This window comes from Momordica charantia, assembly GCF_013281855.1.
Source record: "Momordica charantia cultivar OHB3-1 chromosome 6 unlocalized genomic scaffold, Mcharantia_2.0 BLBB01000006.1, whole genome shotgun sequence".
NCBI classification, from domain to species: domain Eukaryota; kingdom Viridiplantae; phylum Streptophyta; class Magnoliopsida; order Cucurbitales; family Cucurbitaceae; genus Momordica; species Momordica charantia.
The window spans coordinates 15,134,556-15,149,527 of NW_028275164.1; the positions used below are offsets into that span (position 1 = coordinate 15,134,556).

A 14,972-nucleotide genomic window follows, 5' to 3' on the forward strand; every position below is an offset into this window, starting at 1 on the left:
TTATTGTTCTAATAGGTAAGTATTTCCTTATCCTAATAGGCAAGAATTTCTTTTTAGTTTTTTCTTTGTGACTGCTATTTATATAGCCTTGTATCAATCATTTGGAGTAATAACGGAAGAATTATTTTCTTTTCTTATTATTAACATGGTATCAGAGCTCTAGCTTTCTTCTAAAATTTTTTTTTTAACTTAGTTTTTGTGCCCATTAGGGTTTTGTGCTCATTAGGGTTTTGATGCCCATTAGGGTTTTTGTCCATTAAGATTTTGTTCATTACTGCCGCCGCTCAACTCACGGCCACTGCCAACCGCCGCAGACCACCTCCGGCCACCGTTGACCATCGCCGACCGCCGCCGGCCACCGCCACCAGCGCCGGCGCCGTTTGCTGATTCGCCAGCGCTGCTGTTTTTCGAGTGTTGTTCGTGGGTTTCGTCGTCCTTCGTCACTGACAACGGTCACCGTCACCGCTGTTGTTCGTCGCCGCCGCCGTTGCCGCCGTCGTCCTTGCTGCTACGTCCAGTCCAGTCAACCCGATTCGTCCAGTTCGGTTCAGATAGTCTGGTTCAACTGGTTCGGTTCACTTGATTCGGTCCAGCCAGTTCGGCTCCTTTAGGCTCGGTTCAAATCATTGTTGGACTGGTTCAGCGTTTTTCAGTCCGATTCAGTTCATTGTCGGATCGTTTCGACCGGTTTCAGTTCGTTTCAGTCAGATTTGGTTTAGTTTGGAATATTTTGGTTCGATTCAACTGTTTTTTATTCGGTTCAGCCCTCTTTCGGTTCGGTACAGTACTGATTTTTCAGTTTTGGATCTCCATTTTTGAGTTGCAGTTTAGTCTTGGTATCAATGTCACAGTCGTCCAAAATTACAAAACACTTGGACATAAATGAGATCAAACAATTAAGGAGCTTCTTAAAACTTTGGATAATGCTCCTAGTCAAGGTACAGGTTTGGTAACTTTGACGAGTACAAGTTCCTAGCCCAAACTTTGTACCTGGATTATTGATTCTGGTGCAATAGACCATATGACGAATAGTAGCTGTCATTTTATCTCTTATAGTATTTGTCCGAGCAATAAGAAAATTTCTACAGCAGATGGTACCTTGGTAATAGTAGCCGGTCAAGGAGACATCAAGATAAATTCAAACATTACTTTGAAGAATGTGCTTCATATACAACGTTTAACTGATAATTTGATATCGGTAAAGAATTTGATCAAAGATTTAGGTTGCAGAGTAACTTTTCCTGATTCTTCTTATATTTTACAGGACCAGGGCAATGGGAAGATTATTGGACTTGCTAATGAAAAAGATGGACTTTCTTATCTTAATGAACTTGTCAGTCAGACTAGTGTTCCAGTCTCTTTCACCTCACAAACTCATCATCCTTCAAGTAAGCTTTTGTTGAATCATTATAGACTAGGACATCCTTCATTTCGAACTCTTAAAATATTGTTTCCCGATTTATTCCAAAATCATAATCTGAGTCAATTTAATGTGAAGTTTGTGAATTCGCTAAACACAAGCATGTATCGTTCCCTAGTAATAATAAACGAATATTTGTTCCCTTCTCTCTTATTCATACTGATGTGTGGGGTCCCTCCAATGTTCCAAATGTTTCCAAATTTCGTTGGTTTATTGTGTTCATTGATGACTGTACTCGAGTCTCATGGGTTTATCTTTTAAAACAAAAATCTGATGTTGGTTCTACCATTCAAACATTCTTTCATATGATAGAAAACCAATTCGGAATCAAACCCAAACGATTCCGTTCTGACAATGCTCGAGATTACTTCAATCAAAACTTAACATCCTTCTTTCAAAAACATGGAGTCATCCATGAGTCGTCTTGTGTGGACACTCCTCAACAGAATGGAATGGCCGAAAGAAAAATTGGTCACATCCTTTCTGTGACACGTGCCATTCTTTTTCAAAGAAATGTTCCTAAATCTTTCTGGGGGGAAGCTGTGTTAACATCCACTTATTTAATCAATCGGTTACCATCTGCTACTCTAGACCATAGAACTCCTATGAATATCCTATCAAAATATTATCTTGATTTTCGAACAACAAATAACTTGACTCCTCGAGTATTTGGTTGTGTAGCCTTTGTTCATGTTCACAGTCATCAGCGAGGTAAACTTGATCCACGAGCACTCAAGTGTATTTTTGTCGGATACTCGAACACTCAAAAGGGATATAAATGCTATCGTCCTCCTTCAAAAAGGTTCTTCATCTTTGCTGATGTTACCTTTTATGAAGACACCAGCTTCTTTACCTCACCTTATCTTCAGGGGGAGGAACTATTATTGGAAGATAAGGATTTGCCCATTCCCAACCTCACATTTCCTATATCAAATCCTTTACCACCACCCTTAGACACCTTACCAGGACCATCTAACCCTTCTACTACTACACCATTACAGGTTTATTCAAGAAGGAACACTGAAAAAGATAAGCACGTCCAAGAGTCTGAACATATCCCTGTAACTGAAATTGACGAGAAAATAATCAATGATGAATCAGACATTATAGTATCTACTAATGATGAGTCAGACATTACGATATCTGCTAATGATGAGTCAGACCTGGATTTGCCGATTGCTTTAAGAAAGGGAAAACAGACTTGTACTCAGTATCTATTGTCTCACTTTGTATCATATGACAAACTCTCAAGTCAGTACAAAAGTTTTATGGTTAACCTTACTCAGATAAATATTCCAAAAACATATATGGAGGCAATACAACATGAAGAATGGAGGCAAGCAATGAATCTTGAAATGTAAGCTTGAGAAAAAAATAAAACATGGGAATTGGTTACTATGCCTAAAGATAAGAAAGCTGTAGGATGTCGATGGATATATACTGTAAAGTATAAAGCAGATGGAACACTCGAGAGGTACAAAGCACGGTTGGTTGCTAAGGGATATACTCAAACATATGGAGTTGATTACCTTGAAACCTTTGCGTCTGTTGTCAAGATGAACACAGTACGAATACTGCTATCTCTTGCTGTAAATCATGGATGGGACATGTTACAATATGATGTAAAAAATGTTTTTCTACATGGTGATCTTGAAGAAGAAATTATATGGAGATTCCACCTGGATATCAGCAAGCAGGAAATAAAGTTTGTAAATTAAAAAAGGCGTTGTATGGATTAAAGCAATCTCCTAGGGCATGGTTTGGTAGATTTTCTCAAGTCATGAGGAAGATGGACTATAAACAAAGTCAAGGAGATCATACATTGTTTATAAAACATTCTGCTACAGGGGGAGTAACAGCATTGATTGTTTATGTGGACGATATTATCGTTACTGGCAATGATAATAATGAGCAAGAGAAACTGAGAAATTATTTAATCCAAGAGTTTGAAGTTAAAGAATTGGGAAGACTGAAATATTTTCTTGGGATAGAAGTAGCCTATTCTAAACAAGGCATATTCTTATCACAACAGAAATATGTGATTGACTTACTTTTTGAAACAGGAAAGCTTGGCAGCAGACCAATAGGAACGCCGATTGATCAAAACCATAGATTATGTGCATCTGAAGAGAGTTCTCCAGTAAATAAGGAAACTTACCAGAGGTTAGTTGGAAAATTAATATATCTTTCTCATACGAGACCAGATATTGTGGATGCTGTAGGAGTGGTAAGCCAATTTATGCATAGTCCAAAAGAAATTCATCTTCAAGCTGTGTACCGAATACTCCACTATTTAAAGAACTCCATTGGGAGAGGATTGTTGTTTAAGAAAGGCGAGAAACTCAATTTAGAAGTTTATATAGATGCAGATTATGCAGGATCGATAGACGATAGAAAATCCACTTCTAGCTATTGTACTTTCTTTAGTGGGAACTTAGTGAAATGGAGAAGTAAAAAACAAAATGTAGTTGCAAGATCAAGTTCAGAAGCGGAATTTAGAGCAATGGCATTGGGCATCTGTGAATTACTGTGGATAAAAATTATTTTAGAAGATTTGAAGATTCCATGGGAAGGGCCTATGAAACTTTATTGTGATAACAAGTCTGCCATCAGTATTGCACATAATCCAGTTCAACATGACAGAACCAAGCATGTTGAAGTTGATAGACACTTCATAAAAGAGAAGTTAGATAGCGGCCTCATATGTACTCCATTTGTACCAACAAACAATCAAATAGCAGATATTCTTACAAAAGGATTGAACAACAATAACTTTGAGCATTTGGTTAACAAGCTGGGAATGGAAAATATTCATTCACCAGCTTGAGGGAGAGTGTTAAATTATAGTTTATTTTATTTTAAAGGTTTCCTATTTTATTTAGGTTAGGCTTTTATTGTTCTAATAGGTAAGTATTTTCTTATCCTAATAGGCAAGAATTTCTTTTTAGTTACTTCTTTGTGACTGCTATTTATATAGCCTTGTATCAATCATTTGGAGTAATAAATGAAGAATTATTTTCTTTTCTTATTATTAACAAAATCCATAGCTAGTGACTGCTTTCTCAAAACATTCAAACCATGTTCTAGGGAACTGTTTTAAACCATAGAGAGATTTCTTTAATTTGCATACTTTGTTATTCCCAATATCAATTTCAAAACCAGGGGGTAGATCTATAAATACCTCTTCTTCAAGATCTTCGTTCAGAAGGGCATTCTTGACATCCAATTGGTGAAGCGACCAATCTAAATTAATAGCAATAGATAAAAGGACTCTAATAGAGTTAATCTTAGCAACGGGGGCAAATGTTTCTTGATAATCAATCCCATAGGTTTGAGTAAAGCCTTTAGCTACCAACCTTGCTTTGTATCTCTCAATGCTACCGTCAGCATTGTATTTTATAGTGAAAACCCATTTACATCCCACCATTTTCTTCTCTCTTGGTAACTCTACAATGTCCCATGTGCAATCTTCTTCGTCGTAAGATCCTGAAATAAGCAATAACCAAGGAAGAATAAGACACAACAATTAAGATCACGAGTGAGTTTACTAACAGAGACCAAATTAAAGGAAAATTTTGGTAAACTTAAGACAGATGTCAATGAAAGAGATTTCGAATGATGAATTGTGCCAGAGCCAAGAAAGTGTCATCTGCTATGGTAACATCAGGCAAAGATGCAGATGGGGAGAAATTGGCAAATAAGTTAGGGTTACTTGAAATATGATTTGTCGCACCAGAGTCAATGACCCATTTTGACGCAGAGGAAATAAGACATTTATTGGTGTTACCTGACTCAGTGATGGCGGTAATCGGATTAGAGGACGATGCTTTCAATGACTCTTGATACGGTTGGACCTTAGCAAACTCTTCCGCAGGAATTGTAACTAACTTGCCGGCACTATCAGGAGTAGATGCTGCATGTGCAGACTGTGTTTTCTGACCTTTATTCAACAGCTTTCTACATTCTCGCTTTGTATGACCAAGCTTATGACAATAATTACACATATGTCATATCTTTTGAATTTGATCTTGGAGCACTAGAATTCCAACGTTGAGCATTCGAAGTCGTGGAATTCCCTTGGTAGGTATAACCTCGGTTTGCATTTGTACTACGTCCAACCAAAGCACTATTAGACTGAGATGACAAGACGGGTTGTGACTTTTCAATGCGAAGTACTTGAGTGTATGCCTCCTCTAAAGCTGGAATTTCCGAACCAGAGAGTAATTGGTCTTTGGCCACATCAAATCTAGGTGGAAGACCAAAAAGAAAACTTATAACTGCTAGTTGTTTGCGTTGGGCAAGTCGAACTTTTGCATCATTACTATCTGGGAGTAATGCATTAAACTCTGCATAAATTCTTTTGTGTTCCATAAAGTAATTTGTAAGCGATTGGTCACCAAACTCAGGTTGGTAGAAGCGCTTGCAAATTTCAAATATTCTACCAACATTTCCTTTTCCAGAATAAAGGAACTTTAAGTATTTAAGCAACTCTTTAACATACTCACACTCATTTTTCCAGAATAAAGGAACTTTAAGTATTTAAGCAACTCTTTAACATACTCACACTCATTGACCAAGCCAATAATGTCACCCTCGATCGAATTCTTGATCTGCAGAACTAGCGAGCATCATCCCACAACCAAGCTTTCTTACTCTCATCTTTAGGAGGATCTTCAATTATGTGATCGTCCATATCAAAACTCCACAGAAAAAGACGAACATTGACTTTCCATGAAAAATAGTTTGATCCATTAAACTTATGTTCTGTGATTTTCGATATCATTGGGATAACCTCAGATGTGACGATTGATTTGTTCTCAGCCATAACAAATGAACTTATTTGAACAAAACAACAAAATCAAAACAAACCACCAGAACAGAACCAAACAAAACAGATGAACCAAACTGCTTGAACCGGATCTCTTAAACCAAACCGGCTTGAACCGGACCGTTTGAACCAACCTAGATGAACCGGACCGTTTAAGCAAAACCGGCTGAACCGAACCTCTTGAACCGGACCGTGTGTTTTCTAAAACCAGAAACCCTAAAACCCACGACAATCAGAAGGGCAAAATCGGACTGACGGCGACGGATGTGCACGGCGAAGACGACGGGCGGCGACTAGTGATGACGGAAGCGCACGGTGACGGCAACGGGGCTGCGACTGGCGGTGACGAAAGCGCGAACGATGGCGGGACAGGAACCACGTCACAAATCACGAATATAAACCCTCGAATCAGCAAACGGAAACCCACAAACGGTAGCGTTGGCGACGGCGGCAGCGGCAGTGGGCGACAGTGGCAGCGGGCAACGGCGGCAGCGGTGATGGGCGACGGTGGCGGCGGTAGCGGCGGTAGTAGTGAGTTGAGTTGGACGCTAATAAACAAAACCCTAATGGGCACAAAATCCTAAGCTCAAAAATTTTAGAAAAGACCTAGGGCTCTAATACCATGTAGAAACTAAGGTTCGAGAGAATCCAATGTAATCTATTCTCATTATTAAAGTCTATATATATAGACAAATAGACAAGGTTGACCTAATCCTATACGGAGAAGGTAAAGGACAAATTAATACATATTAATACAAGAATATAAAATATATACTCTAATAGGTATCATCAAGAATTGGGAGTGGGGACATCTCAAGCCGAAAATCACTGAGATAGGATTGAGACACTACTTTGGCAGATTCTTACTTGGGAAAATAGAGAGTTGGGTGCGATGGTTGACCTTGAAGGGTAAAGGGATACTTTTGTGCATGGCTAACTTGGGAACAACAAAACCAGCTTTTTGGACCATTCAAGATGATTTCTTTCGACTTTCCGACGGCAATTCCTAGTTATTGGTATGTTGTTGAAGATTATGTTTTCAGTTGGCATCTTTTGCATCTTTTGTTAATATGGTTTGGGGGCGAGTATGAGAATTTTGTTTAGTGTTTGTATGCACACCTTGGGGACAAGGTGTCTTTGAAGGGTGGGGTAATGTGAGAGTCCTAATAGGGATAGTTTTGAAATATTATTAGTGGGCGTATTATGGTAATTAGTTAGGACTTAGTGGTGTGTTGGATATAAATAGAGGGTAGTAGGGAGGGGAAGGGGTATCTTGGGGAATAGTATTTTGTGAGGAACTTGAGAGAATTCTTGGGAGAGAGATAGCCCTCTCGAAAGGCTATCAATATTGTAGTTTCTGTTTGAGATTGCAATATAGATTATCTCGTTAGGTTCTTGTATTTGGGATCCTAACAGCTTACCAATTTAGACAAATATGGAGGGAGTTATAATTTGAAAAGACATTAGAAGGAGAATACCATTGTGAAGCTTTTTACTCTATGGTTGTGTTCCGACCATAATTCTGAAACGATGGCTTTTAACTCCATTGAACCATGATAATTGATTTGTTACCGTCGATGATTTGTATACAAACAGCTTTGCCCTAATGAGCCCTGTTATTGTGTTTCAGATTGCTATACTTGAACCGATGATAGCAGGATTGCAAGAAGCATTGCCTAGATCTATAGGACTACTACCATTTGATGGAGGTGTAGCAGGTACATTCTTTCCATAAAGGAAATGTAGGAGTTTATGGTTTTTCTTTGAATTGTTTGATCCTTTTCCCCTTTATTTTTAGAATGTTTTTAATTGCATTATGGTTTATTGCTATTATACAGTTAAAGCATTGCCATATAAGTGAAGAAAAAGAAATTTATTATATTTTTATTGTCAAAGTATTAGGAATATGGTCAGAAAAATAAAGCAAATTACTCGTATATTGGGTAGAACACTCAATAATTGTTGGAATTCATCAAATCGCCTAATTAATTTGAATGGTTTACAGTATATAGATGCTGTCAAGTTTTGTAATTTAGGCTGTAGTCATTTTTAAAGTTTATGTTAGCTTTTTAGATTTGTCCTTTCAAACTTGTAGGGTCATGGGTGCAGAGTTTGTGTAATTTTTCAGTTTTTTGTTCCAATGTATTTGTTGGTACTCTTGTAATTTTTCATTTCTATCACTGAAAAGTTTTGTTTCCTTTTAAAGAAAAGGTTTGTTTGTTTAGATTTGTTAAATCTTTGTTTGTTAAGACCATGTTTGGATTTTGCATAAGAATAGGTTGGTTGAGGCTTGATTTGTTAAGGCTATGTTTAGATTGTGCTTTGTTAAACCAGGGTGGATTAAAATTGTGATTAGTTGGTAGGCTTAGTATTAGTAATAAAAATATATAAGTTATATATTAATTATTTAATTAAAAATATATTATAAATGTTATTTTTTTTATTAAATTAGTACCATTTTAAGAATAAGTAAAATATTTTTAGTATATTTGTCCACGCAATATTTTTCAATATGTATTTTGTGAAATAAATATTTAGTTATTCATGCAAATGTTTTTGGAGTATTTACCTAAGTGTGAGGAGTATATATAAATTTATCCAACATGAAATTTACAATAGAGAAAATGTTATATAAGTTTATTCAAATGTTTTTGAAAAACTATGGATTTAGAAAACCGGGTTTAGTTAACCTTGGTTTGACTATGTTTAGTAGATGACTTGATGGGTTTGTAATTCGTAATAAAAAAACTTAGATAATTAATATATTCATTTAATATATAAAAATTAAATTATACATTAAGGTTTTATTAAAAATGTAATAATATTTTTTTAGTTAAATTAGTTACTTATATTTTAAGAAATGAATAAATTATTTTTACTACTACTCTCAGTTAAATTTTGAATAATTATTTTGTAAAATGGATGTTTAATTATTTTTGTAATTAACTTTTAAAATATTTACCAAAGTGTGAACAAAATGTATAGAACTTCTTCCGTATAAATTTATCACTGTAATTGCTTTATTACATGAATATACAAGAGCTGATCCCTCTATTATTATTTTTTCTAACTGAAAATAATAAAAAGATACAAATATATTGAATGTAAACAAATTCCCAAGGGAATGAAAGACATATAAATAAACATAAACCCTGGTAAGGAAAAATAAATGTATCACAATTTATACAAATATCACTATAATATTATTGAGCAAACAAATTAGAGAAAGAACACCATTGAGAGACTTTGAAGATAGTTATGTTGAATCTTTCCATCCAAACTTTAGTATTATGTTAAAAAAATCCTTTGTTTCCTTTCAAACTGTATTTCTGAAATCAACACTTTGACATCATTAACCCAAAGAAGATAACCACAAGGAGATAAAACCGCCCCACAGAATCAATTTGCATCATTATGTAAGGGAAGAGCAACGGCTTGCAACATATGGACATGAAAAGAAGAGGTGACATTGATTTTCACAATTTTGCTTAATAAGCACACCGAAGATTGAAGCTTTAAATAAGAGAGCTTCTTTAGAAGAATTTCCTCGGTGTTTAATTCTAAATGAAGCAAAATAGATATCAGCACATTTACTTTCTTTGGCTCTTTTACTTCCAACTATTATTTATTATTTCAACTAAAACAAAACAACAAAACGAACTAATCAGGTACTAAAATTATTGACTAACAATTAACAAACTTTAAGCCATAAACTACATAGTTACCCCCATCTCCCGACATTAGGGTTCTAATGCATCCTTAACTAACCTTATCGATGTCATTGTCCTGATGCGACATTATATGTACGGAGTTCAGGTTGCATGAGATTGATCAACGAAAGTCTAAACTGGGAAGCAAAGTCGGAGCTCAGATTGGAGGTCCTACATGGAATAAAGGAGATTGGAAGTGTATTATATTTGATTAGTCTTCTTGATATCGTGCTGGTTAGTATTTGAAGCATTCATATTGCAGCAACTATTTTCCTCTATTTTCTTTTTGAAAATATCCAAAAGTATTTATACTTCTCCAATTTCTATTTCTGAAATAAAGATTTATTTTTAGCCTTTAGTAATATTACTATTTCAAATTCAGAGTCCTATTTTTTTAAAATGTATTATATCTCACTGGCCTTTAAACTCAAAGCTACAGACTATTTTATAGGGGAATTGTAATGTGTGGCAAACGGTTTTGCCATATTTGCAAATATAGTACAAGGAATAATATCTTTCTATTCGGTGGTCAAACATATTATTGGTCGCTGTATGAATTTGGATATGGATGAACTGAAAGTTTCTACTCTTGCTCCAAAAACAGAGAGAGTTAGACATCACCCATTTCGTGCAAACAGCACCTTGGTTAGGGATAATTCCAGGTGTTGATGGACAAATATTGCATTCTCAAGATGGAGATAGCCCTATTGTAAGCCTATTCAAGTCGGCAACAAGTGCAATTGTTTCAAATCCTGGAAACCCTAATGCAATGTCATACTATACCATGTCAAAGCAGGCTGAAGCAGCAGGTTTTCTACTATTTCACACAGTATAACAATTTCTTTTTAGTTTTTATTGATTAAGCTTATGATTCGGGTTTCGACTTTCGAGAGGGTGGGAGTTGTTAGCCCTTCATTCCAATTTCTAATTCTGCTTGCAGTTAATATGTTGCAGTTTTAAGTCATGTAATTTAATCATCCATGTCTTTAGATTTGTGTCCTGTGTGCATGTGACATTGGACAACTAGAGAATTAAAACTGGAATGTAAATACCAAATGTTGCTGGCTATTGATGAATAACTGGAAATTTTCAAGACAAGACTTGAAAGTCCAGTGATCAAGGATTGGGAAAGATGGAAACATTAATATGTTGAATAAACAAGTGGTTTTGGGAAGGGAAAATAGTCAACTTTTGACGTCCACTCTTCTGTTTGTCCTCTCTTTCTAGTTTCAATGACCTGATTTGTAAAATATTTTGAATCTTCCTGTGCAGATCTTCTGTACAAATCTAACATGAATACTGGAAGTGTTCTAGAATATGCGCTTGCTTTTACAAGCGCTGCTCTGGATAAATACTGTAGCAAGTGGAGTGCTGCTCCCAAGACTGGATTCATTGACATCACTACTTCAAAAGATTTTTATAGGATATACAGTGGACTTCAAATAGTGAGTCTTACGCCCTTTTTCATCCATACTTCGTATCTTTGTTTTTTTTCCCTGAATATATATTTTTTTTGTTTTAACTACATCATGATCATTGGACACCTTTCAATCATTTTCACCCGAGTGTTTTAAATTTCTAGCTAATGTCTTTCCATGGTTTTCTGCTAAACAAAACAAATGCATTAGCAAGGGAGAAATGTAAACTCTAATCAGATTGGGTCATGCTTTTTAAATCCTATAATTGATTTAAATTCAATGACGTTATTTTATGTAATATTTCCTTTCTAATTAATGTCTCTAGTAATGGAAGCAATGCAATGCAAGTGGTTAATGCGTATGGTTTTATTCATCTCGTATACATAGTTATAAATTTAAATTACGTATAATATATAGTTATGAATGACAATCCTCCATTGATGCTTTTTTTTTTTTAGAACAAATTGAATATATGAAAAGCCTTAATGAAAAAGAGACACAAAGCAAACGCATTTGTTTAGCCCTCCGATTTTAAAAACACTTTAATGGTTGACTATACAGTGAGATAGATAGGTGGATTAAATATGATAGAGGTAGATTTTTAGGTTAGCTTTCATCCAATGTTTACTCAACGTTGTAAACTCATATTGAATGTTTCATTAGAGTTCATCCGATAACATGTAACTAAAATAAATTTTGAACTAATTAAACCATAAGTATCTGGACTGTTTGTGATATGGAATTTATTACATTGTAAACAAAATGTAAATTTTTCAAACAAAAGAATTAATAATACAGTTGCCAAATAAATTAAATTGTCACAAATGCAGAAAAACCAAGGATGTGATGGGTACATAGGTATCTTCTCATAGCATCATTTACAGTATGGATCATTTAATGTAATTTTTAATGAATCTTCTATATCTTGTTCTGAATTTCTGGTTTTTTGTAAATTGTGATATGTACTGTGAGCTGTAAGCATGCCACAGAAAGAGATATCTTACTGCAGAAATTTAGATGCTCAGAGCTGTAAATCAGTTACAATTATCAAACTTCCCCACTTTTCTAATTTTAGAAATAAATGAAATTAAGCTTTCATAAACTCTCAGTTTTCCTTTTACACTTATCTAGTAAAATTAAATGGTCGTTAAATATTTATTGCTGATATTATTTTACTGCATATTGAAGGGTTACCTGGAAGAGTGTGCTCAGTCACCATCAAACAACCATGAACTGCTTGGTGATTCAGTTGCTTGGGGTGGCTGCACAATTGTCTACCTGCTTGGGCAACAGCTACATTTTGAGCTGTTTGATTTTTCATACCAACTCCTCAATATTGCAGAAGCAGAGGCTGGAACAGTTGTGCAAGCACATAAAAGTTCCCATTATATGCAGGTCTGGAATTTTAGTACTCTCATCTGGAAATTTCGTTTCAAGATGCATCTGCTAAATCTGAAAATTAGTATTCTAGATTGTCAAGTTTTATTGGCTAAATCATGCAAAATGCCCCTTAACCTATATTGTTGTTTTCAATTTTGCCTTTTAACGTTTTAAAAGTTTCAATCTACCTCCAATCTTTTAATTTTAATTTAATTTATTTTTTATTTTTTATTTTTTATTTTATTAATATTTTTTTTTTAATGTTTGAAGGGTTCCCTTTGTTAGCAATTCTTCATTAAAATAGCTATCCGAAATTGAAAGATTGAAGTAAAATTAAAACTAACTGCATACGTTAAGGCCATTTTGTATAATGTATTTGGCTTTAGTTTTGCCCATATGCTTTGTATTTGGTTTCGATTTTGTCCCCAACATTTTAAGAGTTTTGATGATAATGGAAATTGCTAATGAACTCCTCCCTCGCGAATGAAACGATTAAAAAAATATATACATATATTTACTAAATAATAGATTGAATAATTGGATTCTTGGATTTGGATAGAAACCAAATTATCCATAGATTTTAGAATAATAGAATTATTATTTTATTTTTCTAATAACGGAGAGTCGAAGCTTTGCTTTCCTATACTCGAGGGCACTCACGCCCGCTCCAAGGCTCAGATCTGAGAGACATTAAAGGTTTTTGGTATTATGTTGGTCGGAAGGTTCGAACTTGAGACCTCTAAGCCAATACGACCAAAAGATCCAATTCCTTACTAACTGGGCTGCCTCTTGGGGGCAGAATAGTAATAGAATAATACAATTATTTTTGTAACAAATTAAAAGATTCAAGAGTAAAATTGAAACTTTAACAGCATAGTTTAATGGCATTTTATATAACTTGTCCAATTTTATTCTATCAAGTTACTAGCTTTAACTTAAGTTTCCCTATAACATATAACTTGTCCTTTTTTTTAGTTCAACAACTCTTGGGTGGAGATTCGAAACTTAGAATCTTTTGATCGATGATATATGCCTTAATCAATTAAGTTATACTCTAGTTATAACTCGTTCTTGAGCTATGCACTTGGCTAGATGTATATATTATTGGCTACTTTGTCCTGATATGGTCCATCTTAAATGGATTTAAGCAAACAGTGAAGATCCTTATCTTGATCAATGTTAATCTTAGAACTCACATGTAAACAACTTCAAATGGAACTTTGTTACTGGATTTCTTGTCCATATTATTTCGTGCAAACACACTAGTGAAGTAGGTCCCTCTGTGCAGTCTAACCAAATTTAAACATCAAATCATATGTCCCCAAGTTATACGATCGCATCTTCATATGTTCGTATAGACAAACTTGGTTCTCAACTAATCTTATCGGACGATACCTGTTTGAAAACCTACTGTTTCTTTGGACACGACAATTGTTGGTTTCATAATCCATGCCATTTTTCGGCTTCACAAACCTTTCTTTATGCAGGGCTGGGAGTCCTTAATAGAAGCCATGAAGAAGGCCAGAAGACTGAACAACCATGTATTCTCAATGCTGAAGGCGCGTTGTCCTCTTGAAGACAAGACTGCCTGTGCCATCAAGCAGAGCGGTGCGCCTCTTCATCGGATTAAATTCGAGAATACCGTCTCTGCGTTCGAGACGCTGCCCCAGAAGGGAGCTGTCAACTGATGCCTTTACAACAACCTGCTTCTTTCTTTGTGGTAGTAGTTTTGTATTGTCAATGTGAATGACGGTGCAGCATAGCTGATTCTGATGTTTAAGCCATTTCTTCTTGGCTTTTTTGTGTTTAGGGAATTTAAATTGATTCTTTTCTATACGTGATTTCTTTTAATTGCCTCCTTGAAATCAAGATATTTCTATTTTTACTTGCTATTAATCTTTTTGTCTCCTAACTTCTCAAATTGTCTATTTTTATTTTACTTCGTAATCTCGCGACTATGAGCTTATAGAGGAAAGTTTATATTTATTAATATCATTTACACTTAATTTATGCTTGGACTATCTTAGTCAATTTGTGGAATAATGCATTTGTTACTGTCATAAAGACCGATAATCCTCCACTCATAAGGTCATGTTTACTTACCAAGAATCGGGATGAGAATATCAATCAAATGAGAATGTTATGTTTTTTATGTCTTTTACTAGAAACTTTTTTGGAATCAAAATTATTTTGGTGTTCTTTACTAAAATTATCTG

The 14,972-nt window shown here is 35.0% G+C and overlaps 1 protein-coding gene across 6 annotated transcripts in view; it reads left to right on the forward strand.

Annotated features, from left to right (window-relative positions):
- PIR121 (transcription activator) overlaps positions 1–14,668 on the forward strand; it is a 72,688-nt gene extending 58,020 nt beyond the window's left edge. For 4 of the 6 annotated variants that reach the window (XM_088124950.1, XM_088124952.1, XM_088124951.1 and 1 more), the window contains 6 exons: positions 7,879–7,966; positions 10,065–10,192; positions 10,563–10,767; positions 11,231–11,403; positions 12,565–12,771; positions 14,244–14,668. In XM_088124950.1, coding sequence (XP_087981076.1) covers positions 7,879–7,966; positions 10,065–10,192; positions 10,563–10,767; positions 11,231–11,403; positions 12,565–12,771; positions 14,244–14,444 — 1,002 coding nt within the window. In that variant the 3' untranslated portion in view covers positions 14,445–14,668. Of the gene's footprint in view, positions 1–1,264; positions 1,389–7,031; positions 7,236–7,878; positions 7,967–10,064; positions 10,193–10,562; positions 10,768–11,230; positions 11,404–12,564; positions 12,772–14,243 lie in introns of those variants that run through there. The other 2 variants (XR_015791345.1, XM_088124954.1) reach the window with 2 other exon arrangements.
- The last annotated feature ends 304 nt before the right edge of the window (positions 14,669–14,972 follow it).